The following is a 23,906-nucleotide window of genomic DNA, read 5'->3' on the forward strand; positions in this document are numbered from 1 at the left end:
CCAAGTCAGTTCACTTAACACAATTTGTAATAGCATAAGATTGGAAGTAACCCTTATGTCCATCAGTAGGAAAATAGTTGAATGAACTTTGCTGTATATACAAAGAAAGTATTATTCAGCCATAAAAAAGAGTGAGCAATATTTCTATATAATATTATGGGGTAATTTAAGTGAAAAACAGCAAGGTGAAAAAATTGTAGATAGTGTGTTTTTTCTTATCTAAGAAAAGATGAGAGGATATGCATATACTTATTTTCCTCAATTTAAAATAAAAAGTCAACGGAAGAGTTATACATTTTTAAAAAGTAGTTTCCTCTCTGAAAGGAAAGGGAAATAGAATGGAGGAAATATATAGACGGAATAGAGACTTGTAAAAAATTACACCTTGTTTTGGAGAGCACACTTTATAATCCTGTAAAACTTTTGTGTAGTTATAAAATTGAATGATAAAAAAGCAGTACCTGAAGGAAAAGCAGAATGAATGAAATGAACTTAGTTGTATCCCAGAGAGGTACAACACACAGAAAGGAACTATTCCAAGTGACTTTAAAACTCGCCATTTTGACTGAATATCTCTAGTCAAATAATATAAGGAACAGAAAGAACTGCCGCCTCCACATTATAGACTGTTTTTAATCATGATGTTGTTGGAGAAATGTTGGTATTGTTATTCTGAGATTGCTGCATGCATGTTGCAGTTTAGAGCGAGTCATTAGGTCAATGATGTAGAAAACTGGGAGTTTCAGTCTGCAAGAAAGGGTATACAGATAGATATAAGTAGAAGTTATAGTAGCTCTACATTTGAATTCACAGTGTGTTGTTTTTTACCTAAAAGAAACAAAAATATTTCTTAATCTGTCCTTTGAATAGGCCAAAAAAAAAGACCATCCTGATAATAATATATTTCCCATTAAAAGGAAAAAAGTTCTTTTGAAAAATGTCTGGTACTAGGTTAAGAGCAGCAGAGGTACAAGATAAGCCCAGGACATCTTCCTATTAGAAAGCAAGGAAGCCAGCAAAGACTATGAGGGTCACACTGGAAAAACACTGGAACTAAATAGAAGAGGCTGCCACTAGTCAAAGATAGGACAGTTTCAGCAATCAGTTAGGGCAACAATCCCAAGGATTGAAATACATCTACTCTGCTTAAATTCATGAGCTCCTAATGGTACTTAAAAACAAAACTAAACATCATTGGTTAACCTTAGAGAATGCTAGGGAACCAACTTTTTATTCTGGCAGCTGTTAAGGAAAAGAATCAATATTTGTTCTGCTTTTTCTTTGTGAACTTTATCTCTGGGTCATGTGAGAATTGATGAGGAAAAGTTTGTCTTTTAAAGTAATATTCTAGTTATTTAAGGGCTTCCCTGGTGGCTCAGCAGTAAAAAAAATCCACCTGCAATGCAGGAGACACGGGTTCAGTTCCTGGGTCGGGAAGATCCCCTGGAGGAGGAAATGGCAATCTCATGAACAGGAGAGCCTGCAGGGCTACAGTCCACAGGTTTGCAGCTTAGGCACTGAGCGTGCAAGTGCATACTGGTTATTTAAATGAAGAAGGAATGATAGAATTAGAATGTCACCATTTGCAAGCCTTATGAAATAATGGATCCAGATGCTCATCATTGGTTACTAATGCTACAAATAGAGAGACCACTAGACACTGAGTGTCTCCTGATGGAAGAATCAATGCTACAGATGAAATAATCTTGCTGAAGTTGAATCTGAATCTAATTAAGCCTTTAGAACTAATCAACACTTTATAAACAATACAGGGTGCAAAGGAGCACATTTTTTTTATAACAAGTGATGCAACATGCAAAATCCAGACTATTTGAAGCTCTTTAGAACAAACTATTTTCTTGAACAAGCATATTGTGAAGGAGTGAAAAAAAAAATAAGTGAAGGGGGAAAATATAGACTAAAAGAGACGTAAGAGACAAATCATCCAGTCATAGTGTTTGGCCTTATTATGAGACATATCAGAAATTTTGAATAGTGTACATATTTTATGATATTAAGGAATTGTGGAAAAACTCTAAGCTGTGATAATGGTATTATCATTATGTCTTTGAGAAAGTCCTTATCTTTTAGAGAATCATATTGAAATATTTACAGATAAAGAATATGATGTCTGGAATTTACATCAGAATAATCTGAAGGGGAGGGGAGTTGTAAGTGAGGTAATACATGAAACAGTATTGGCTATGAGTAAATAATTCGTGCAGTTAAGAAATGGCTATGTGTAGGTTCTGTACAGGTTTGCATTTTTTTAATGATTAAAAAGTTACCAAAAAAACCAAAAGTGAAATAAAGAGATCTTTAGAAAATCAAATATATGTATATCTTGAGACTAAGAAATTAGACTTTGGGCAAAAAAAATCCTATAGATAGTCTAAACTAAACATAATTGTTTCACTTCTCTTTCATATTATCTCTGTGTGATTTGTTTGAACATTGGAACTCTTCGATTGAAGTGTATTTGATTTGTTGCAGGCAGATGTATGTATATTTGTAATTTAATGATAAAGGGAATGAATAACCATAAGTAAGGAAACAGGAAGCTTGATCAGTGTGACCAGGGCCGATGGAGTTACTGTTCAAAGCAGTAACTCCACATTTGAATTGGAAGCGTGTATTTTATCTAAAAGAAGACACAAGTATCTCTTGCTCTAGCCTTTGAAAAGGCTAAAATGATGCCAGCATGAGCCACATGGTTTTAATAGTGATTGAATGTAAACTGGATTTGGTGCCACTTAATTTAACTCTTCTTTCACCAGAGTGATACCAATTGGTGGAAAGGTACCTGCAAAGGCAGGACTGGACTGATCCCAAGCAACTATGGTAAGACGGCTGCAGTGGCTTTACTTGCGCTATATTTTGTGCATTCTCAATTATCTGGTTCCTGAGACCTTTCTGCTTTCTCCAATGGCTGAGAAATTGATGGAGTCATTGCTAGTCTGGGACATTTTCTACTGAGCCTTCTCTTAATAGAGTGGTCATGGACCCTGGAGGTGCTTGAACTTGACTCTTTGGCTTAAGAAAATGCCCATTGTAACATTCTTGAAAGAATTTAAGGTTTCCAGGGAAATGCTTTTGGCTTTACTTTATTCAAGGTTAGAACATTTTTCTTTTTCTTTGTTTTCTCTTTTGTTTTTTAGACTAGCCCTTTCTTTAGTAAGTTACTTTGCCTTGTTATGTTAATTAATGTCTGGGGCAGTGATGTTCATTAAATGAATAACAGCACAGTGAGACGTGGGCCCTTGCCATGAAGCCACTTCTAGTTGCAAGGAGGACAAAGCAGACTTTCATAGAAATCTGCAAAGTAAAAAGTGCACACAAATTGATAAACCAAGGGTCCCGGTTTTTAATTCTTCTTCTACTCCTAACAATGAGGGACCTTACTTAAGGGACTTAACTGGTGCCCGTGGGACCATTTCTCCATCTGTATCATGAGAAGTTTGATTCAAATCACTTCTAAGGTTCCTTTGGACATTTTAATTAGATATATCCTTGGACCAATAGTGCTTGCATCAGGCACTAGTTCCAAACACTGTAAGGTGACTTACAAAATTTCTAGGAAGCACTTCACAGTTCCTAGGGGAGGGGAGGGGAAAGGAGGAAAGGGGGAGGTTGCAAAGGGGAGGAGAGGAGGGGAGGAGGCAGAGGAAAGGAGTGGAGGGGAGCAAAGGGGAGGGAGAAGGGAAATGAGTGAGGCTAAGGCCCTTCACACAGAGGCCTCACTTACCTGGTCTAAGGGCCATATCATTCTGGATTTTAAAAGGCTTTAAACATTTCTACATTCCTCTTTGAAATCCCAAATAAACAACTTCTGTGCACTCCCTTCCCAGCTGCTCAGAGACACCGAGGGTGCAATATGTTCCTCAATTGCTAGATCCCTGGTAGCCAAGGGAGTGTCCAGTTACAGCCCTCTGGTGGGAGAGGTGCATCTGAAGTCTCATTTGAGCAACAGTCTTCCTGTGGCCACTCCTGCTGGTTCTGTGACAGCAGTGAACACACCTCTCTTTGAGGCAGGTGGGCGTGCTGATTGCCCTTTCTGAATACAGAAAGCAGAATATTTCTCCTTCACCCCACCCCTTTTATGCATGCATACAAGGGAAACAATTATTTTCAGCCATCTTCAAAGCAGGGTGTTTTTAAAGAATGTAAAAATGAATCTCGAATGCTTTCTTTTGCAGTTTCCTGACTAAATTTCTTGTTGAAATATTTAAGCAAGCTAGTATGCAGGCCTTGGATCTGTGTGTTTTTATTTATTGTTGTTCAGTTGTCCAGTAGTGTCCAACTACTGCGACCCCACGGACTGCAGCCCACCAGGCCTCCCTGTCCCTCACCATCTCCCGGAGTTTGCCCAAGTTCATGTCCGTTGTTTTTATTTATACTTTGAATTAATTACTGCACTTATTTCTGTTTATACTCCCAGTTAATTGTGTTATTGTCTTAACTTGGTTTCTTTTGACACACTTCAGCTTCTTTCAAAGCACAAAACATCACTTTGATTTTCTGCCATTTTTAAAATCCACAGTAAGTCAGGGTAGCTGTATGGTGGAAAGATCCTGGCATTTCTGAAGCTTGGGTACTAAGCTGGTTTCACGGAATCCTTTGAGTGGCCTTCTCAGCATTGATTTGCGCTTTTTATTTTCAATCTAGTGGCCGAGCAGGCAGAATCCATTGACAACCCATTGCATGAAGCTGCAAAAAGAGGTAGGTATGATTCTTTTTGATTGAGATAAACAGTACAATGAAACACACAGATAATAATTATATAGTTTGATGACTTTTGACAAATGTATACACCCGTGTAACCAACACCCAGGTCAAGATCCATAACATTTGCATTATCCCAGAAAGTTCCTTTCCTAGTTAAATCCTTGTCTCCCACAAAGACAAGCTCCATTCTGCCTTCTTTCACTTCATAGAAATGTGTGATTTTAATTTTGAAAATGTCAACAAAAACTTTTGAGCCCCTTACCTGCCTTGTGCTTAGTGGCAAGTGGAAAGGCATGGTCTGTGACTTTCAGAGCTTAGAATCTAGTAGGGAGAGATGTGTGTAGCACATCTTTACAAGACATAGTGATAAGGACCGTTGTTGAAGTGTGGGTCAGTTAAACAGGCTATAGAGGCCAGAGTGAATAACTGGCCTCATTCTGGGCAGAGGATTGGGGCTTCTCAGGGGTCTAGGCTCTGGGAGAGTGTTGGTATAGGGCTAGTATGCATGGGAGGATGGACTTGGGGAGGAAGGGAGCACCAGAGATGGCATTTGAATTGGGCTGGCCAAAAAGTGTTTGGATTTTTTCTGTAAGATGTTATAGAGTACATGGGACTTGATCCTATTGATCAGCAGTTCTCCACTGAAGGGTAATTCCTCTCTCCAGCTTTGGCACATTTGGCAATATCTGGAGGGATGCTGGCACCTTTTGGGTACAGGCTGGGGGTGTCACTTAACACCCTGCAGTGCACGGTACTGCTCCCAAAACAGAGAATCCTCCAATGCCAAATGTCAGTTGGGCCACTGTTGAGAACCCTGCCCTAGATAATGGGGAGTTTTTGTCAGGCTACAGCAAGCTCCCATTTAATTTTAGATTTTCTTGAAATCTGAATATATAAAAGGAAATTATTGGTTTAGGATTATGCATAAATAGAACTACTAAATCGACATTTAAAAATTTCTAGATATTTAAACCCCACTCCAGTATTCTTGCCTGGAAAATCCCCTGGATGGAGGAGCCTGGTAGGCTGTAGTCCATCGGGTCGCTGAGGGTCGGACACTACTGAGTGACTTCACTTTCACTTTTCACTTTCATGCATTGGAGAAGGAAATGTAAACCCACTCCAGTGTTCTTGCCTGGAGAATCCCAGGGCCAGGGGAGCCTGGTGGGCTGCTGTCTATGGAGTTGCACAGAGTCAGACACAACTGAAGTGACTTAGCAGCTTAGCAGCAGATATTTTTAAAAAATAATTTTTTTAAGTAGATATTTAGGGCATTTAGCCAGAGGGTTTTAAATTAATAGCTATACTTTAACATAAAAAACAGCACTTTGAGTTGGTTATTTAGTTATGTCTTTGTAGGAACTGAAAGTGTGTTTTAAATATGAATATGAGTAGTGTCTGCTTGATTGTTCCCCCCCCCCCCAAAGTTTTAGGAGTTCACAAAGGAAAAACAGTTTTTTCCACAGTGTAAAAATACCTTAGGTAGACCCATTTTAGCAACTGTTCCCATTAACCTACCATTAAAAATTGATGTTAATGCTTTCCATTAATAAACTGGAAGTCAAGATGTACCATAGAAAATGCATTACAAGGGCAGGTTTTAATTTCAGACTTGCTGACTAATCCTTTGCAAATACAAATTTATGCAGGATGAAATTGATTTAAAAGCAAAACAAAACAAAAAAATGAAAATATTTTTCGTGTGTTTTTATAATTATAAAACCTTTTCAGGCAACTTGAGCTGGTTGAGAGAGTGTTTGGACAACCGAGTGGGTGTTAACGGTTTGGACAAAGCTGGAAGCACTGCCCTCTACTGGGCTTGTCACGGGGGTCACAAAGGTATTACATTTTGTTTGTTACCATAAATGTCTTTGCCACTGAAAATGTGCTTCATCTAGGGGAGCCAGAGTTACAGAAATGAAAAAGAAAAATTGGTTATTCTTTTTAAATTCTTTAGAACATCAGCCTTTTAAAAGCCCAGTTCCTGAAAGTTCTGTAAAACTGTAGGTGGAATGTGACTGGTCAGCCTCACTGTGGGCACCTTTCCACTTAAAAGAGTGAAAGCTTCCTTTCCTCTCTCAGGCTTGGAAGAGCAACAGGAAAACAACAGTAATGTAAAAACAAACCCCGGTGTCTAACCTCACTGAAACAAGGGCCACAATTGATTCCTCTAGCTTAGTTTATCCCCCAAAGATTTTACGATTTACATTCTAAGCTTAAGGTTTAGGAGAAAGACAGCATTTGCTTGAGTTGGTGATTCAGTTGATAACTTTCTCTCTTACAATAAATAATAATGACAGATGGAATTTCTGGATGTATTTCAGCCTGGCGGAGAATCTACCGCAACCTACTCTCTTGCTCCCTCTCCCTACAACACACAGAAAATAATCCCAAAGTATTGGGAAACAAAGAATCCAAAAAGTTAAATAGCATGGCCAAAGGAAAATTTAAGCACAAATTAGTGATATGAGTGTTAGGTACCCCAGCAAATGTAAAAATATTCCTATCACAGATGTCATGTGAAAATGCAAAAGCCAAAATATTTGAAAAAAATTATCCCTAAATAATTCTGTTTTTTAGAGTCTTAAGTCTTCTATTTACATAAATGTTGAAAAATTTGTTATAAGGAGTTTTCTGAAGATTCTTCTAAAAAGAATCCTTTTAAAATTATTATTCAGAGTCTTATCAGGCTTTTATTCCCATTCTTTAAAAAAGATTGTTTCTATTTGAATTTCAGATATAGTGGAAATGCTGTTTACTCAACCAAACATTGAACTGAACCAACAGGTGAGTTTGCTTACACAGAAATCATTTAACCCGCCTGCCTTGCTCTCATAGTACAGCTTATAGGTGTGTAAAATCCTGTCGAGGTCTTGAAACTCAATTTTTCCCATTTATTATCTTTCATAAAACTTTTAATCTAAATACTTCAAGCACATAGTTAAAAATTATTTTTGCATTAAAGTGCAAACTATATAAAGCTCAGAATGCCTGCCACACTCCTCCTAGTATATCACTTTAAGCTTTTGGTGCTTTCCTCTTATCTTCACATTACTGAGAAATATGTTTGTGGAGCTGTCTCACAATTCACCATCTTCATAAGTGTTTTGGGATCCTATCTGGTAGGTAGAGTGATCCATGCTTGTCAACAGCCTGTCATCTTCCACCACCCAACTTCCAATCTCTCCTCCTTTGGTTCTCCTAATATATCATAATTTTTGGTTATATTACTATATGATGCTCATGGTATTGTGGCTGTTTCAATATTGTTCACTGTTTATATAATTTCTTTTGTTTTTGTATTTATAGCCTTTTATTTAGTACTTTTTTTTTGTATCCAACAAAGACCTCTACACTGTTTTGTACTCTCTTGATGCACTTTTCTAAAATGTATATGGTAGTTGCTTTCTTGTTTTTCTTCCTGGAATCATACTGAAGGCCTCCATCTTCATTCTCTTATTGGAGCAACTTGATCTCTACTACTCTTTGATGTCTTCCTGGGAAACCCTTCACTGCCCTCCTGTGTTGTGTCCTCACTTTTCTGAATCCTGTGTCTTCCATTAGTTGAAGAACACCTTCAATAGATTCCTGAGAAAGGGGAGCTTGGGCTTGATTATTTGGCTGATAGAATTCTGGGTTGAATTACTTGTATTTTTGAGCATGAACAGTAATAATTCAGCACTCTTTTTCGACCACCGACTGCCCCACTGTTTGGCCTGAGCACACCTACCAACTCCACCATGGTGACGACAGAATGGCACAGGTTGCTTCTATAAAGCAACATGCTTCACCTGTTGGGTGGCTTTTTGGATATGCATGCCCTTAGTGGCCTGGGCAGTTTCATGAGTGTTCTGAAAGTGAACATGAAGATTTCAACCTCTTGATTTGCATGATTTCTGGGTTTTTCCAAGTTTTTCCGGGGTTTTCTGGGTCAGGTGAATAGCGAACTATTTTTAGAGGTCACTGCAGGCCACTTACCAGTAAAGCAATTATATGTATATTTAAAAACATTTCTCTATTCACTATACTGTATCTTTTCCCTCTGAGATCTGTTAGTTTGGTTTTGATCTTTCTTCAAATCAGTTCAGTTCAGTTCAGTTGCTCAGTCATGTCCGACTCTTTGCAACCCCATGAATCACAGCACGCTAGGCCTCCCTGTCCATCACCAACTCCTGGAGTTCACTCAGACTCACGTCCATTGAGTTAGTGATGCCATCCAGCCATCTCATTGTCTGTCATCCCCTTCTCCTCCTGCCCCCAATCCCTCCCAGCATCAGAGACTTTTCCAATGAGTCAGCTCTTCGCATGAGGTGGTCAAAGTTCTGGAGTTTCAGCTTTAGCATCATTCCTTCCAAAGAAATCCCAGGACTGATCTCCTTCAGAATGGACTGGTTAGATCTCCTTGCAGTCCAAGGGACTCTCAAGAGTCTTCTCCCAACACCACAGTTCAAAAGCATCAACTCTTCGGCGCTCAGCTTTCTTCACAGTCCAACTCTCACATCCATACATGACCACTGGAAAAACCATAGCCTTGACTAGACAGAACTTTGTTGGCAAAGTAATGTCTCTGCTTTTCAATATACTATCTAGGTTGGGCCATAACTTTCCTTACAAGGAGTAAGTGTCTTCTAATTTCATGGCAGCAGTCACCATCTGCAGTGATTTTGGAGCCCAAAAAATAAAGTCTGACACTGTTTCCACTGTTTCCCCATCTATTTGCCATGAAGTGATGGGACCAGATGCCATGATCTTCGTTTTCTGAATGTTGAACTTTAAGCCAGCTTTTTCACTCTCCACTTTCACTTTCATCAAGAGGCTTTTTATTTCCTCTTCACTTTCTGCCATAAGGGTGGTCTCATCTGCATATCTGAGGTTATTGATATTTCTCCCGGCCATATTGATTCCAGCTTCTGCTTCTTCCAGCCCAGCGTTTCTCATGATGTACTCTGCATATAAGTTAAATAAGCAGAGTGACAGTATACAGCCTTGACGTACTCCTTTTCCTATTTGGAACCAGTCTCTTGTTCCATGTCCAGTTCTAACTGTTGCTTCCTGACCTGCATATAGGTTTCTCAAGAGGCAAGTCAGGTGGTCTGGTATTCCCATCTCTTTCAGAATTTTCCACAGTTGATTGTGATCCACACAGTCAAAGGCTTTGGCATAGTCAATAAAGCAGAAATAGATGTTTTTCTGGAACTCTCTTGCTTTTTCCATGATCCAGAGGATGTTGGCAATTTGATCTCTGGTTCCTCTGCCTTTTCTAAAACCAGCTTGAACATCAGGAAGTTCACGGTTCACGTATTGCTGAAGCCTGGCTTGGAGAATTTTGAGCATTACTTTACTAGCGTGTGAGATGAGTGCAATTGTGCGGTAGTTTGAGCATTCTTTGGCGTTGCCTTTCTTTTGGATTGGAATGAAAACTGACCTTTTCCAATACACAGTGCCTCAAATACATACTGCCTTTGTCCATTCATGTTTGAGTGTGTCTAGAAGCTGTGTGTGCTTGTGGGGCTTACTGACTGGTGGGTTTCTCTGTAGGGTGAAGTGGTGAGGTCCTCAATGTTTTTCTGGCTTACACCCAGATGCCAGTTAAAATAGTCGCTTCCTCCTCTCTGTTGGGGCTGTTCAGCTCTATCAGAGCAGCATTCTCCAGCCTCCTTCTTGGGGTAGATGCTAGACTATACACACTGGGGCTGTGTTTGTGTGTGTGTGTGTGTGTGTGTGTGTACACTGGGGCAGTGGGGTGTGTGTATGTGTGTGTATATGTGTATGTACAAGCTGGGGCAGTGGGGTGAGGGTATGTGGGGTAGGTAAAGGCAGCTAGGAGAGGGGTCTTACTGCTCAGTGTGTAGGTTTTTCACCTAGCCTCCCTTGCTTTTAATTCCTGGCCTCATTACCACCTTCTCTTATGCCTCCAAGTTCCATAAGCTTGGAAACTGTCTGGTTAATTTCAAAGTATGATAATTCTACCATCTGTACTGGGTCATCTGGCAGCCAGGAGAGAGAAAGGTGATCTGGGGTTTGAGGGTTCTCATTACTCAGTAGAAACACTTTCACCCAGTACTCTTGGTTTCACTCCATGCCTCCTTCCTGCTCCAGAGTCTCCAGCGTCTCCAATTCCTCTTTCATGCTGATTTCTACAGGGACAGATCTGCTTGCTTCCTCCTGGTATCTCCCTCTGTGAGCATCTGTATTTCCACATGTGCTCTGCCAAGTCAGTTGCTCCTCCGCCATCGCATTCCCTCTCCCCATATGACTTATCACTCATCTCTTGAGTCTCTTTTCCCTCTTCGGAATTTTATATGGTTTTTTCACTTTATTCTCATTTTAGATTTACTTAGGCTAGAGTAAACCTAAATTTGTGTATATTTTCAATCCTCACTCTCTTTTTTAAAAATGCTACTCTCTCTTGTTATCACCATAGAACAAGCTGGGAGACACAGCTTTGCATGCTGCTGCCTGGAAGGGTTATGCAGATATTGTACAGTTGCTTCTGGAAAAAGGTAAAGTGTTTACTTTTTCTGGTCTTGGATCACTCTGAAAATCAAGCTCGATCCAATTACACCATTTAAAAATAGTAGGGAAAATAATGGGCTTCTTATTTTATAACCGGGATTTTGATCTCTGTCTGCATCATGGAGTTTTTCTGATAAGATAAAATTATTGAGGTGGTTTCTGTTTTTCATTTTAAATTAAAAGTTTGGTAAGCTTTAGCATTATATATGTTACTTTTAGTAAGAATTTATTTTTCTGCAGGATTTAATCCTACCAGGATTAAAGGGACCTAGATGGAAGCTATGTGTGTGTGTTTGCATACATGTATGTGCACACATACAGAGGAGATCTCTCTAAGAAAGCTGTGTGGGTAAAGTTGCTGAGGCCCCGGGTTCTCACAGGCAAGTCTTGATTAGATAAGAAAGGATGCTGTGGCACAGTGTCCTGCTTTGAGCTGAGCAGGTGCTCAGTGTACAGCAAATGAGAAGATGCCTTGATTCCACGTTTTTACACAAGTCAGAAGGAACACTGAAATAATGGACTCAACCATCTATTCATCTGTTTGTCCCACAAGCTTTAGTTAACCCTTATAGGGGGCCAGGGATATCACCACGCACTGCACCCTGGTCTAAGGCTATAATATAGGATACCTGAGTTCCCAGCCTGCATGTCATGTGGAGGTACTGTCATTAGGGATCCTTGGAGCAATGTTGTGAGTTTTTGATTTAAAGTTTGTTGATGATGTGAACTCTAGGAATAAGAGATCAGACACCTTGATGACCTCTGTAGTACCCCTCAAAAGTATACCAAGAGCTGTGTTGTCTGCTATGGCAGTCACTAACCACACAGGTTGCTGAGCACTTGAGATGAGGCTAGTCTGAATTGAGATGTGCTAGAAGTAGAAAATGAACATCAGGTTTTGAAAACCTAGTGGGGAAAAAAAAGTGATGTATCAATAATTTTTATATTGATTACATGATGAACTGATAACATTTTGGATATACTGGGTTAAGTAAAATATATTGTTTAAATGAGTTTTACGTGTTGAAAATGCAGCCACTAGAAAAGTTTATATTACATCTATGGTTCACATAATTTTCTGTTGGGCAGTACTGGTTGAAATGGTTTTCTTTTCTGGCATCTTGTCTCTGAACATTTCCTGTCCTGACAGAAATTATGTATGTGAGTTCTCAAGTGTAAAGTAAGATATGATTAATCACAGAACTGTGAACCCGCAGGATGTTTGACCTGTAGCACAGCGAGAGAATGAGGTTTTGTATATAACCCCAGCTGTGGATAGATCTCAGGCTCTTGACGAGAGATTCTTCACACACAATCACCATATTCCTAATTAAATGTGCTTTCTCTCTCTTTTTCTTTTGGCTTTTTTTCCTTTTTTTTTTTCTTGGTAATATTTTTGTGCCTTTGAGTTTTAGGACATTTATTTTTTGTTTACCAAAGAGGATGTGTTTGTAGAGAAAATGGCACTCTCAAACACTGTGGCAGAAAGTGTAAATTGGTAAGCCTTCTTGGAAGACAATCTGACAGTAGCTAACAGAATGAAGACATACATACCCTTATATTTCAACGCTACTTCTAGAAAAACATCCTTCAGAAATACATAAAAGATGTGTTTCAAGGAGGTTCATGACAGTATTGTGATAATGAATATTAGAGTCTAAGTGCCCCTCAGAGAGGGGTGGTTAAATAAATCTTAGAACATCCACAAAATGGATTAATTATCAATGTTTAAATAGATTGAGTTATAAGTTTGTGTACTACTAAGGAACAAATAGCATGATATATTGTTAAGTTAAAAAAACCAAAACTAGTATGGCAGAGGCCAACACAATATTGTGAAGCAATATTCTCAAGTCAAAAAAATATCAAAACTATTGGTTATGAGTGAGGAGAGGGAAGGGGGAAAGATAAAATAGAGCTAGGGGATTAAAAGGCACAAAGTACTGCGTATAATAATAACTATAAATGGAATATAACCTTTAAAATTTGTGAATCACTGTTGTACAACTGAAACATATAGTATTAAATATCAACCACACATCAGTTTTTTTAAAAAAGGAAAATACCACTGGCAAAAAAAAAACCCCACATCAAATTAGACCAATACCTGTAGTATGATTTTGTATATGTGTGCACGAGTGTCTGTGAATGCACTCTTGCATGTAAGGGAGATGGGAACTGATGCCACTTGTTGGGAATGGTCACCTATGTGGAAAGTAGAAGATGGGGAAGGAAGGGGTTAGTTGAGAGCTGAAATGATACATAAGCTTTTGTTTAGCATATGTCTGTATTTTCAAATCTTTGACAATGAGAATATATTTATGAATTCTGATGTAATTTGTAATAAAGATGGGGAAAAGGTGAGTGGAAGATGGGCTATGCAAACAATGGATTGCCTCCAGATTTCAAGGTTTACTAATTCTTCTAATAATGTTTGAAAGTATACTTAAGATAAATATTAATCTTCTCAAGCTCAACTCACATCGTCTTTTCTAAAGACCTTCTTGAACGAAAGAGGCAAAGGGTGTATAGCAAGGCACGTTGACTCTAACTGAGCTACTGTTGTACATGGAGACAGTAAACTTCTCAGGGAAGATTTCACGTGCAGGGAGATGCCAAATATACTGTTGCTGTTTTGTGAATTTTTACTGAAAGAGCTTACTTTAGGGTCAGATGATTCTGTCCTTAGTTTTGCCAAAAGCGATGTTTTGATGGAAAGAAGATTGGCTGCTCTATAACTAACATCATTACTGTTTGTTATGTAAGAAAGTTAAGAGAGTAAATCCTAAGAGTTCTCATTACAAGGAAAACATTTTTTAATATTCTTTTAATTTTGTATCTATATGGGATGATGGGTGTCCACTCAACTTATGATAATCATTTCATGATGTTTCATTATGCTATGTACCATAAGCTTATAGTGTTGTGTGTCAATTATATCTCAGTATAACTTGAAGAAAAGAAAGGAAAAAGAAACTTAAAAAAGAAAAAAAAGATTGGCTGCTACTATAGAGTCTTCAAAACACCTAATTTCTTTTCTTGTGTTGGGGAAGGTGCTAGAACAGACTTAAGAAACAATGAGAAGAAGCTGGCCCTGGACATGGCTACTAATGCTGCCTGTGCATCTCTCCTGAAAAAGAAGCAGGGAACAGGTACTTAATTTTAATCCTTTTCCCTCATAATGCCGTCACGACTTAAGATTTATCGATTCAATATTGGGGAAAGTTTTTTCTTGCTGAATTCTACAGGTGATTCTAGAGTTAGATTTTATATCCTTGGTCTGAATCAGAACCTCCAACATGGACAAATATATCTATAAAAATAAATTTGTAGAGACATTGGTCTTTTGCTGTGATTAGTATGTTTTTTTATTCCTTGCAATCAAGTTCTAATTACCTTGCTTTCTATTCTATTATATATATAAAGAGATATTTCTGTTTCTTTTTATCAAAGAACCATTGTTTCCATACTTTTGTTTTAGATTATATATATATTTTTAGATTTTTTAATTGAAGGATAATTGCTTTACAGAATTTGTGGTTTTCTGTCATACATCAACAAGAATCAGCCATAGGTATACCCTTGTCCCCTCCCTCCCAGACCTCCCTCCCATCTCTCTCCCCACCCCACCCTTCAGCCTGTCCCTGAGGACCTGTTTGAGTTCCCTGAGTCATACAGCAAATTCCCATTGGCTACCTGTTTTACACATGATATTGTAAATTTCTGTTACTCTCTTCATACATCTCCCCTTGTCCCTCCTCTCCTCCCACCTTTTCCATAGGTCTGTTCTCTGTGTCTGTTTCTCCATTGCTGCCCTGAAACTAAACCCATCAGTGCCATCTCTTCAGGTTCCATATATATGTGTCAGTATATGATATTTATATTTACCTTTCTGACTTATTTCACTCTGTGTAATGGACTCTAGTCCTCATTAGAACAGATTCAAATGCATTCCTTTTTATGGCTGAGTACTATTCCATTGTATATATGTACCACACCTTCTTTATCCATTCATCTGTTCCATGTTCTGGCTATTGTAAATAGTGCTGCAGTGAACACTGGGGTACTAGTGTCTTTTTCAGTTTTCATTTCTTCAGGGTATATGTCTAGGAGTGGGATTATTGTGTCATATGGTAGTTTTATTCTTCACTTTTTAAGGAGTCTCCATACTGTATTCCGTAGTGGCTATATCAGTTTACAGTCCAGAAATGCAAGTGTTCCCTTTTCTCCACACCCTCTCCAGCATTTATTGTTTGTAGACTTTTTGATGATGGCCATTCTGACTGGTGTGAGGTGGTATCTCATTGTAGTTTTGATTTGCATTTCTCTAATAACAAGTGATGTTGAGCATCTTTTCTGTGCATAGCCATCTGTATATCTTCTTTGGAGAAATGTCTCTTCAGGTACCTTTCCCTCTTTTTGATTGGGTTCTTTTCTTTTTTGGTATTGAGTTGTATAAACTGCTTATATATTTTGGAAATTAATTCTTTATCAATTGTTTCCCTTGCTATTATTTTCTCTCATTCTGAGGATTGTCTTTTCACCTTGTTTGTAGTTTCCTTTGCTGTGCAAAAGCATTTAAGCTTAATTAGATCCCACTTGTTTATTTTTGTTTTTAATTTCCATTACTCTAGGAGATGGGTCATAGATCTTGCTTTGATTTATGTCATTGAGTGTTCTGCCTGTGTTCTCCTCTAAGAGTTTAATAGTTTCTGGTCTTACATTTAGGTCTTTAATCCATTTTGAGTTTATCTTTGTGTATAGCATTAGGTAGTGATCTAATTTCACTCTTTTGCATGTGGCTGTCCAGTTTTCCCAGCACCACTTATTGAGGAGGCTTTGTCCCATTGTATATTCTTGCCTCGCCCCACTCCAATACTCTTGCCTGGAAAATCCCATGGATGGAGGAGCCTGGTAGGCTGCAGTCCATGGGGTCATGAAGAGTCAGATATGACTGAGCAACTTCACTTTCACTTTTCACTTTCATGCATTGGAGAAGGAAATGGCAACCTACTCCAGTGTTGTTGCCTGGAGAATTCCAGGGATGGGGGAGCCTCATGGGCTGCCGTCCATTGGGTCGCACAGAGTTGGACACGACTGAAGTGACTTAGCGGCAGCAGCAGCATATTCTTGCCTCCTTTGTCAAAAATAAGGTACCCATAGATACATGGGTTAATCTCTGGATTCTCTATCTTGTCCCATTGGTGGCCAAAGTATTGGAGTTTCAGCTTCAACATGAGTCCTTCCAATGAACACCCAGGACTGATCTCCTTTAGGATGGACTGGTTGGATCTCCTTGCAGTCCAAGGGACTCTCAAGAGTCTTCTCCAACACCACAGTTCAAAAGCATCAATTCTTCTGCACTCAGCTTTCTTTATAGTCCCACTCTCACATCCATACATGACTACTGGAAAAACCATAGCCTAGACTAGATGGACCTTTGTTGACAAAGTAACGTCTCTCCTTTTTAATATGCTAGGTTGGTCTAGGTTGGTCATAACTTTCCTTCCAAGGAGTAAGGTTTTTTGAGTGGTTATTGCTAAATATTTTTTATTTATGTATTCAAGAGTTTATGATTATAATTTGTTTCTGTTGTAAATGATGGTATCAATAGGCTGTGATGAAAATTATTCTAGACTTTGGAAACTTATCTGTTCACAGTTCTGTGGGTGGTTTTTAAAGATAGAGTGTGTGATCTCAAAGATAATATCTATTGATGTGGGAGAAGAGGTTTGAAAAGTTTACATGCACTTCTGAACAGTTTGGTGGTTTTGAAAGTGTGTTAAAGGAAAGAAAAGGTGTTAAACACATTTGTACCATTCATGATACTATTCAGAAACTGGCTGTTTATTTGACTTCTCAGTATGTAGCCTATTGAATGTGCTCCTCCAGATTCATTCTGATATGGTGATTTTCCGAAAAGGAGTGCTGGGAGGAGTAGAATGATGTGCCTTGAACTCTTCTTCCCATCCATCTCTCCTTTGTCCCCCTTTCATTCTTCATTAGCCTCCTGGCCCATGAGAAACCCAGAGGGGTTTAAAAAAAAGATGCTTGGTTGGAGAGAACATTTGAACTCAGTCCCCCTGCATTGGGAGCATTGAGTTTTAGCCACTGGACTACAGGGAAGTCCCATGTATACATTTTTACTACTATTTTCTAGAAAGGAACTGTGCTTAGTCACTCAGTTGTGTCTGACTCTTTGTGACCCCATGGACTGCAGCCCACCAGGCTCCTCTGTCCATGGGGATTGTCCAGGCAAGAATACTAGAGTGGGTTGCCATGCCCTTCTCCAGGGAATCTTTCTAACTCGGGAATCAAACTGGGGTCTCCTGCACTGCAGGTGGTTTCTTTACCAGCTGATCTACCAGTGGTGGGGAGGTGGGGGCGGGGCAAAAATGGAAGACTCACCTTTTGCATGCGTTCACATTGCTACTCATCATTCAGGACTTTTTTTTAGTATTGCTTTAGGGTCCAAAGTTTAGTTTGATCCCTGTTGGTGGAGAATCACCAAAATAAGTTTTTAAGGAATTTCTATTATAGAGGGTAAGTGCATGTATTTTCATTTTATCCTTAGGATATTATCATTTTCAGAGTTCTCAAACTTGGGTCATGAGATACTCATTTCTGTTTTAATCATTTGAATCAAATTCCAATTCATGTTTGAATTCTTGGGAAACTTATTTCTCCTATCCCTTGATTTATGAGAAGAGTCAATATAATGCTGTCCCATAGTCCATTTCTAGCAGTAAAGTACAGTCAGTTGCCTGGTCTCCTGGCTTCACCAGTCAAAAAAAGCAAACAGCTTGTCTCTCTTCTTGGCTTACCAGGGGTGCTTCCCAGAATCATCCTTCTTGCGTACATGTGTGCTAAGTTGCGTTAGTCATGTCTGAGTCTGTGCAACCCTTTGGACTATAGCCTGCCAAGCTCCTCTGTCCTTGGGATTCTCCAGGCAAGAATACTGGAGTGGGTTGCATGTCCTCCTCCAGGGGATCTTCCCACCCAGGGATCGAGCCCACATCTCCAGTGTCTCCTGCATTGGCAGGCAGTTCTTTACCACTAGTGCCACCTGGGAAGCCCCATCATCTTCCTTACCTATCATCAAATTCTCATCATAGTTCTCCTCATAAATCCATTGCTCCTTTTGTTCCTTATTTCAGATGAGTGTTTATACCAGATTTTTATTTAACCTCAGTCCAGGTATAGTATAAACTATTAAGCAGTTAGGGATTTCTTAATTATTCAGTGCCATGAATGTTCACTGGCAGAGCAAGTTGTCCTTTAAAGGAATTACTCATGCATAGATTTATACAGGTTCTACTAACAAAGTAAGGAAGTTTTTACCAGCTGAGTGATGCTCCCCAGCAACATTTTGACCGAGAAGCCATATTTGAAGCCGTGAGGGAGAAACCCTTTTATTTGAGGTAGATCTCCTACTCCCTGCTGCCTTGGTTGAGTCAGGAAGAAGGACTGTGACCTGATTTCCTTTCTCTGCCACTGACTTCCTATTGCTATATTAGTGGCTCCAAAGCATCCTGACTGAGGAGTACCAGTTTCTTATGAGTTAAAGGTTATCAGTCTCATGCACACTGAGTGTGATTGTGATAGACAAGGAAAATATCACACCTGCTCAGACCCCAGAGAGCTTCACCTAGAAGGCTCCAGATGAGCAACTGGAGCCGGAAGAAGCAGGTGACAAAACTTTTCTCTTTTTTCCCTTAGATTTTTTTGTAGTCTTTGTAGAAAAGGGCTGGGAGGTGGATGCCCTTTTTCTGTGTTTATTCCAAGTATCTTTAGTCTACCTCTCTAAATCTGTGCAATACTCAATTCAGTATTGAGGTATAATCTTGGGACTTGGCACACAGAACCAAGAAATGAATTTTCATATTTCAGTTTTCATATTACCTTTTTCTCTGCTTTTTTTCTTCTTTCATTCCCCCAGTCATCCAGTTAAAATTTTTTTAATTTGTATTTTGATCCTAGTTGGAATAAGAGCTTGAATTCTGGATCATATAGCTAATTACCAACATGAACTCTAAACTAGAAAAGGTATATTTTCATATTGTTGGCCACTTTTGAAAGTACCTTTTGAATTTCTTATAGGGACAAGATAATTTACATGTCACACTAACATGAAGAGTAACTTTAGGATATAGGGGTAGGGTCAGGCCATGACTGAGGACTGAACCTTGAACCTTTAAGTTGTTCTTCCAGTTTTTAAAAGCTGGGGTATAATTTACACTAACTAAAATATGTAAATCCTAACTGAACATCTTGATGATTTTTTTTTTTTTACTGTGCTTTGCTTTTTTTTTTTTTTTTTAATTCATTAACCTGGTTTAATTCACACTGAAATTTTGTTGTTCTTGTTGTTTTTTGGCTGCATCATGAGGCTTGTGGGGATCTTAGTTCCCCCATCAGGAATCAAACCTGGGCCCCTGAAGTCGAAGTGCAGAGTCCTAACCACTGGACGGTCAGGGAATTCCCGCTGTGCTTACACTTACTAACCACAACCCCGATCAAGATGGAGGACACTTCCCACATCCCAGAAGCCTCCTTCAGCATCCCCTGCTTCTCTCACCATAGATTAGTTTTGCCTGTTTTCGAACTTGATATAAATGGAATCAAACAGTATATGCTTTTTGGTGTCTAACTTCTTTCGTGTAACACGTCTGTGAGATTTATCCATGTTGTGGTTTTCCCGCCATCATTTATTTATTCATTTGTATGTCTGTCTTAAGTTCTGGTGCTTGACTTGGAATGTGTAATCCAGGGCAGTGAGACTGAGAAAAAAATGGAAGTGAGGTAGGAGAGGCTGAGAAACACCGTTGGGAGATACAGTACCATGATGGTGATGCCCCAGGATGGGCTGTGAAGATACAGCTCATCATCAGCACTTGGCCGTATTGGAAGTTTCCAGAGAAACTGTATCTCAGAGTGTCTATAGAAGTAAGGAAGGAAGGAGAAGGAGTTTATTAGCCTGCCTGCCTCTCACTTTCTGTTCGGTCAGCATTTGTACCATAGCAAGTTATCTTTCTCTTGTTTAAAGCAAAGTGCCAAAGTAACAATTGAAGGATAGAGAATATTTACGATATAGCAAAACATAGGATTGTAGTAGCAAAGTACAAAAGAAAGGGGAAGAGCTTTGCTATATTTGTCTTTTTATATTTAACTTAAAAAACTACCGTTCACAGCCAGTCATGAAGTTCATGGGTGTGTGTGGGACAGAAGAAGATACCTTCCTTCCAGGTCTCCAGAACTCCTTTGAAGGAGAATGGAGACAAGTACAATCAACCTGGAGACTTCTAGTAGTTTGGAAGCTGGTGTGAAATCGCTGAAGCACACTTCTGTTCTTCTTATACCCACTTGTTCTTTTCCTTTTCTTTTTGTTCCATGTATAAGATGTAAGATAAGTTGGTTTCTATATCCCTCATATTGACTCTCCCCTGCCCCTCCCTTTTAAAAAATAATTATTTTCCTAAACATATTCTTTAAAAAACTACAGTATCATCAAATATCTTGTTATAGTCTAGATTTGCCATTTTCTTTTACATGTTTGTTTATTCTTTGCTCTGGCGAAGGAAATGGCAACCCACTCCAGTGTTCTTGCCTGGAGAATCCCAGGGACGGGGGAGCCTGGTGGGCTGCCGTCTATGGGGTTGCACAGAGTTGGACACGTGACTTAGCAGCAGCAGCAGCATTCTTTGCTTACTTATCTATTTATTTACAGTTTAAGTAGGGTCCAAATTGATAGCTATGTCTCTTATTTCTCTGCTTTTGTTTTTCAATTAATGCTTCCTTCCCCTCTCATTTTCCTCTTTGTTTGGCCTCATTTTTTATTTGTTAAAGAAATTGGGACAATTTCCCTGAATTTCCCAGTCTAGACATAGCAAGCATGCATTTCCATGGTGTCGTTTGTCATGCTCCTCTGTCCTCATCTTTTTGTCAATTGGTGTTATGTCCAGAAGTTTGGTTAGACTTAGATTTTATCTGTCTTAGGGGTAGAGGGAAGAATACTTAATAAAGAAAATTGTGTTCTTCTATCAGAGGCACATAATATTAGTATTTGTTTGTCACTTGTCCTGTGATGTTGGCATCCATGGATGATAATTGTCTAGACCCATTGTTTCACTGATGGTTACAAAATGGTGATATTTTAATTTCATTCCCTTCTCGGTTATTAGTTAGAACATCCTATAAAGAAAAATTTCCCCTTATCAACTGTTTGCTTACTTAGAGCAATAGTTTGTATAGCAGGGGCAGAATAAGAGTTCTGCCCCTGAAAGCCCTTTAAGAGTTTTCAAAGTAACCTGCTGGTTCTCTGTTATTTTTTGAAGGGAACCACACACTCTTTGGTGTGTATTGAAATATTTGCTGTGTTTTGATCCAGTATTGTTAATTACTGGTAGCCTGCCTTTGGCTAGTGGAGACCCCTTCTGGTTGGATCCTCAGCCCTTTTAAAATGATGCTGTGTTTGCTAGGATCCTTGCTTTATAGCTTAAGAAGGGGTTTCAGGTCCATCTTTTACAGTTTCTGTCCCAGACTTGGAATCAATCATATCTCCAATGAGCAGGGGCTTATAGTATTTAAAGACAATGTTCTGGGTGCTATAATACACATTTATTCGGCTCTAACAATGTGTTTATACTTGCATTTCAGTTTTTCCCTTAAAACTATACCTTGTGTAAGCTGTTGCTATAGGAATTTGACTAGACTATTTGAATTTGAATGGACAGGTGAACAGGTAAAAAGATCAGATGCCTTCCTTTTGAACTCTGTTTAGGGTTGACAACATTTGATGGGGTTCAGCTCTTTCTGTTTTAAAACATTATTTTTCATTTCAGTTTCGTTTTCTTCTGCATATTCTTTATCAATGTTTGCTAAAATGAAACTGAAGCTTCTATGTTTTCATTCTCTTTCTTTTCCTTTTCCCCCCTCATTAGTTATCTTTCTACCCAGTGACCTTGCCTTCAGGTAAGGCTACAGGTTGTGGACTGGCTGAAGCCTCCTGTGCACTTGTCATTGGGAGAGGAGGTTTGGAAGCACAGTTGTCAGGGTGGACGGGCTTCTTGCGTGTCCCGCGTTGGTCATGGTGCATGTGGCTGGTGGTGTTCTGTGGTGGGAGGCAGACTAACAGCTCCTCAGCACCACGTTTGCTGCTTTTTTGCGTGTCTAGGTAACATGCAGACAGATGTAGCCGTCAGCTTCTGTGGCAGCAGAAGCTGCGAATTAGACTGGAAAGCAAAAGTAGAGAAAGATCCTTGGGGGAAATACAACCCCTAGGAGCTTTGAAAGTGAAAAAAAATCCAAGCCATCTCTAATTTTTCTGTTTTGCTTTTCCCCCCATTCCTTTAGATGCAGTCCGATCATTAAGCAATGCCGAGGACTATCTTGATGATGAAGACTCAGATTAATTCCCTTCCGGAGCTTTGAGATCTAAAACTTCTGTTGCTTTTGTCATTTCAAAACCTTGTCTTTGTCAGAAGAGTGTTGATAACTGTAAAAAAAAAGAAAGAAAATTCTATATGAATGTGGCAGTATTGCACTGTGTTTGAATAAAACTTGCAAGTGACTAGTTCTCACCTTCAGTTTGCCAATAAGTGACTGGATATTTTGCTGTATAAAGTACATGTTTGCTCACCAGAGTAGAACAAGAAGAGATTATTTGTATTTATCAAGCTTAAAGGAATTTTAAGAATTTTTTTCTTTAAAAAAGTCAGGTTTTTTTTTTTTTTTTTTTTAAAGTTCTTTACCTCAAGGATTGAGATGTTTTGAATGGATTTTTCAAGGGAGGAATGCTTATTATAATAATAAACCAAAAGATTTAACAGAAAATTGTCAGCAATTCTGACAAAAATAAACATTTTAAGAGACTTTATTTCTTTTGTCTGTTTTATGGTATTACTCTTTGCTGATAAATAAAGCTTTTTATATTTAGGTAAAGCCTGATTTGATTTTTTTTAAATCCATTTTGTATTATTAGCAGAGAAGAGTCATAGCAGCCAAATTTCTTTCTTTTTTTCTGGGTACAGTGTACTTTATTGTTGGTACAAGACAAGGTGGGGCTCCCTAAGCCCCTCCCCTTCTTCAGGGATGTGGGATGGAAACTGTGTGGACATTGGAGATTCTCAGTGTGTTAGGGGATCAAGTTGGCATAGTAGTGGAATTTCTGTTCAGCCTTCTATTGATATATCTGCTTTGATTAAAGTCAAGGCAGCAATCTTGAGGAGATACATTTCTAATAAAATATGTAAACTTAAAAAAAAACTTTTTATATTATATTGGGATATAGCCAATTAACAATGTGATAATTTAAGGTGAACAGGGAAGGGACCCAGCCATATATATATATGTATCCATTCTTCCCCAAACTCCCCTCCCATCCAAGCTGCCACATACATTTAGTAGAGTTCCCAGTGCTATACAGTAGGACCTTGTTGGTTATCCATTTTAAATACAGCAGTGTGTACGTGTCCATCCCAAACTTAAACATTGTGAGACTTTCGATTTTCTCTCCAATGTTATACTTAATGTGAAAAAATTTAGCAGCTCATTACGGTTTGCTTAAGATTTGAAAGATGAACCAAAAAATGATTTCCTTATTATGAAAGATGCTGTAGTTTTCCATAATGGAGGAGTCATGAACCATGAAATTTTTTCCCATTCAG

At 38.8% G+C, this 23,906-nt stretch overlaps 1 protein-coding gene across 2 annotated transcripts in view; it reads left to right on the forward strand.

Annotated features, from left to right (window-relative positions):
• OSTF1 (osteoclast stimulating factor 1) overlaps positions 1–23,181 on the forward strand; it is a 60,506-nt gene extending 37,325 nt beyond the window's left edge. The window contains exons 4-11 of one of the 2 annotated variants that reach the window (XM_055578322.1): positions 2,778–2,841; positions 4,666–4,719; positions 6,457–6,564; positions 7,463–7,512; positions 11,150–11,228; positions 14,295–14,393; positions 22,182–22,212; positions 22,594–23,181. In XM_055578322.1, the coding sequence (XP_055434297.1) occupies positions 2,778–2,841; positions 4,666–4,719; positions 6,457–6,564; positions 7,463–7,512; positions 11,150–11,228; positions 14,295–14,393; positions 22,182–22,212; positions 22,594–22,633 (525 nt within the window). In that variant the 3' untranslated portion in view covers positions 22,634–23,181. The remainder of the gene's footprint in view (positions 1–2,777; positions 2,842–4,665; positions 4,720–6,456; positions 6,565–7,462; positions 7,513–11,149; positions 11,229–14,294; positions 14,394–22,181; positions 22,213–22,593) is intronic. The other variant, XM_055578323.1, reaches the window with a different exon arrangement.
• The last annotated feature ends 725 nt before the right edge of the window (positions 23,182–23,906 follow it).

The sequence above is a fragment of the Bubalus kerabau genome, chromosome 4, assembly GCF_029407905.1.
Source record: "Bubalus kerabau isolate K-KA32 ecotype Philippines breed swamp buffalo chromosome 4, PCC_UOA_SB_1v2, whole genome shotgun sequence".
NCBI classification, from domain to species: domain Eukaryota; kingdom Metazoa; phylum Chordata; class Mammalia; order Artiodactyla; family Bovidae; genus Bubalus; species Bubalus kerabau.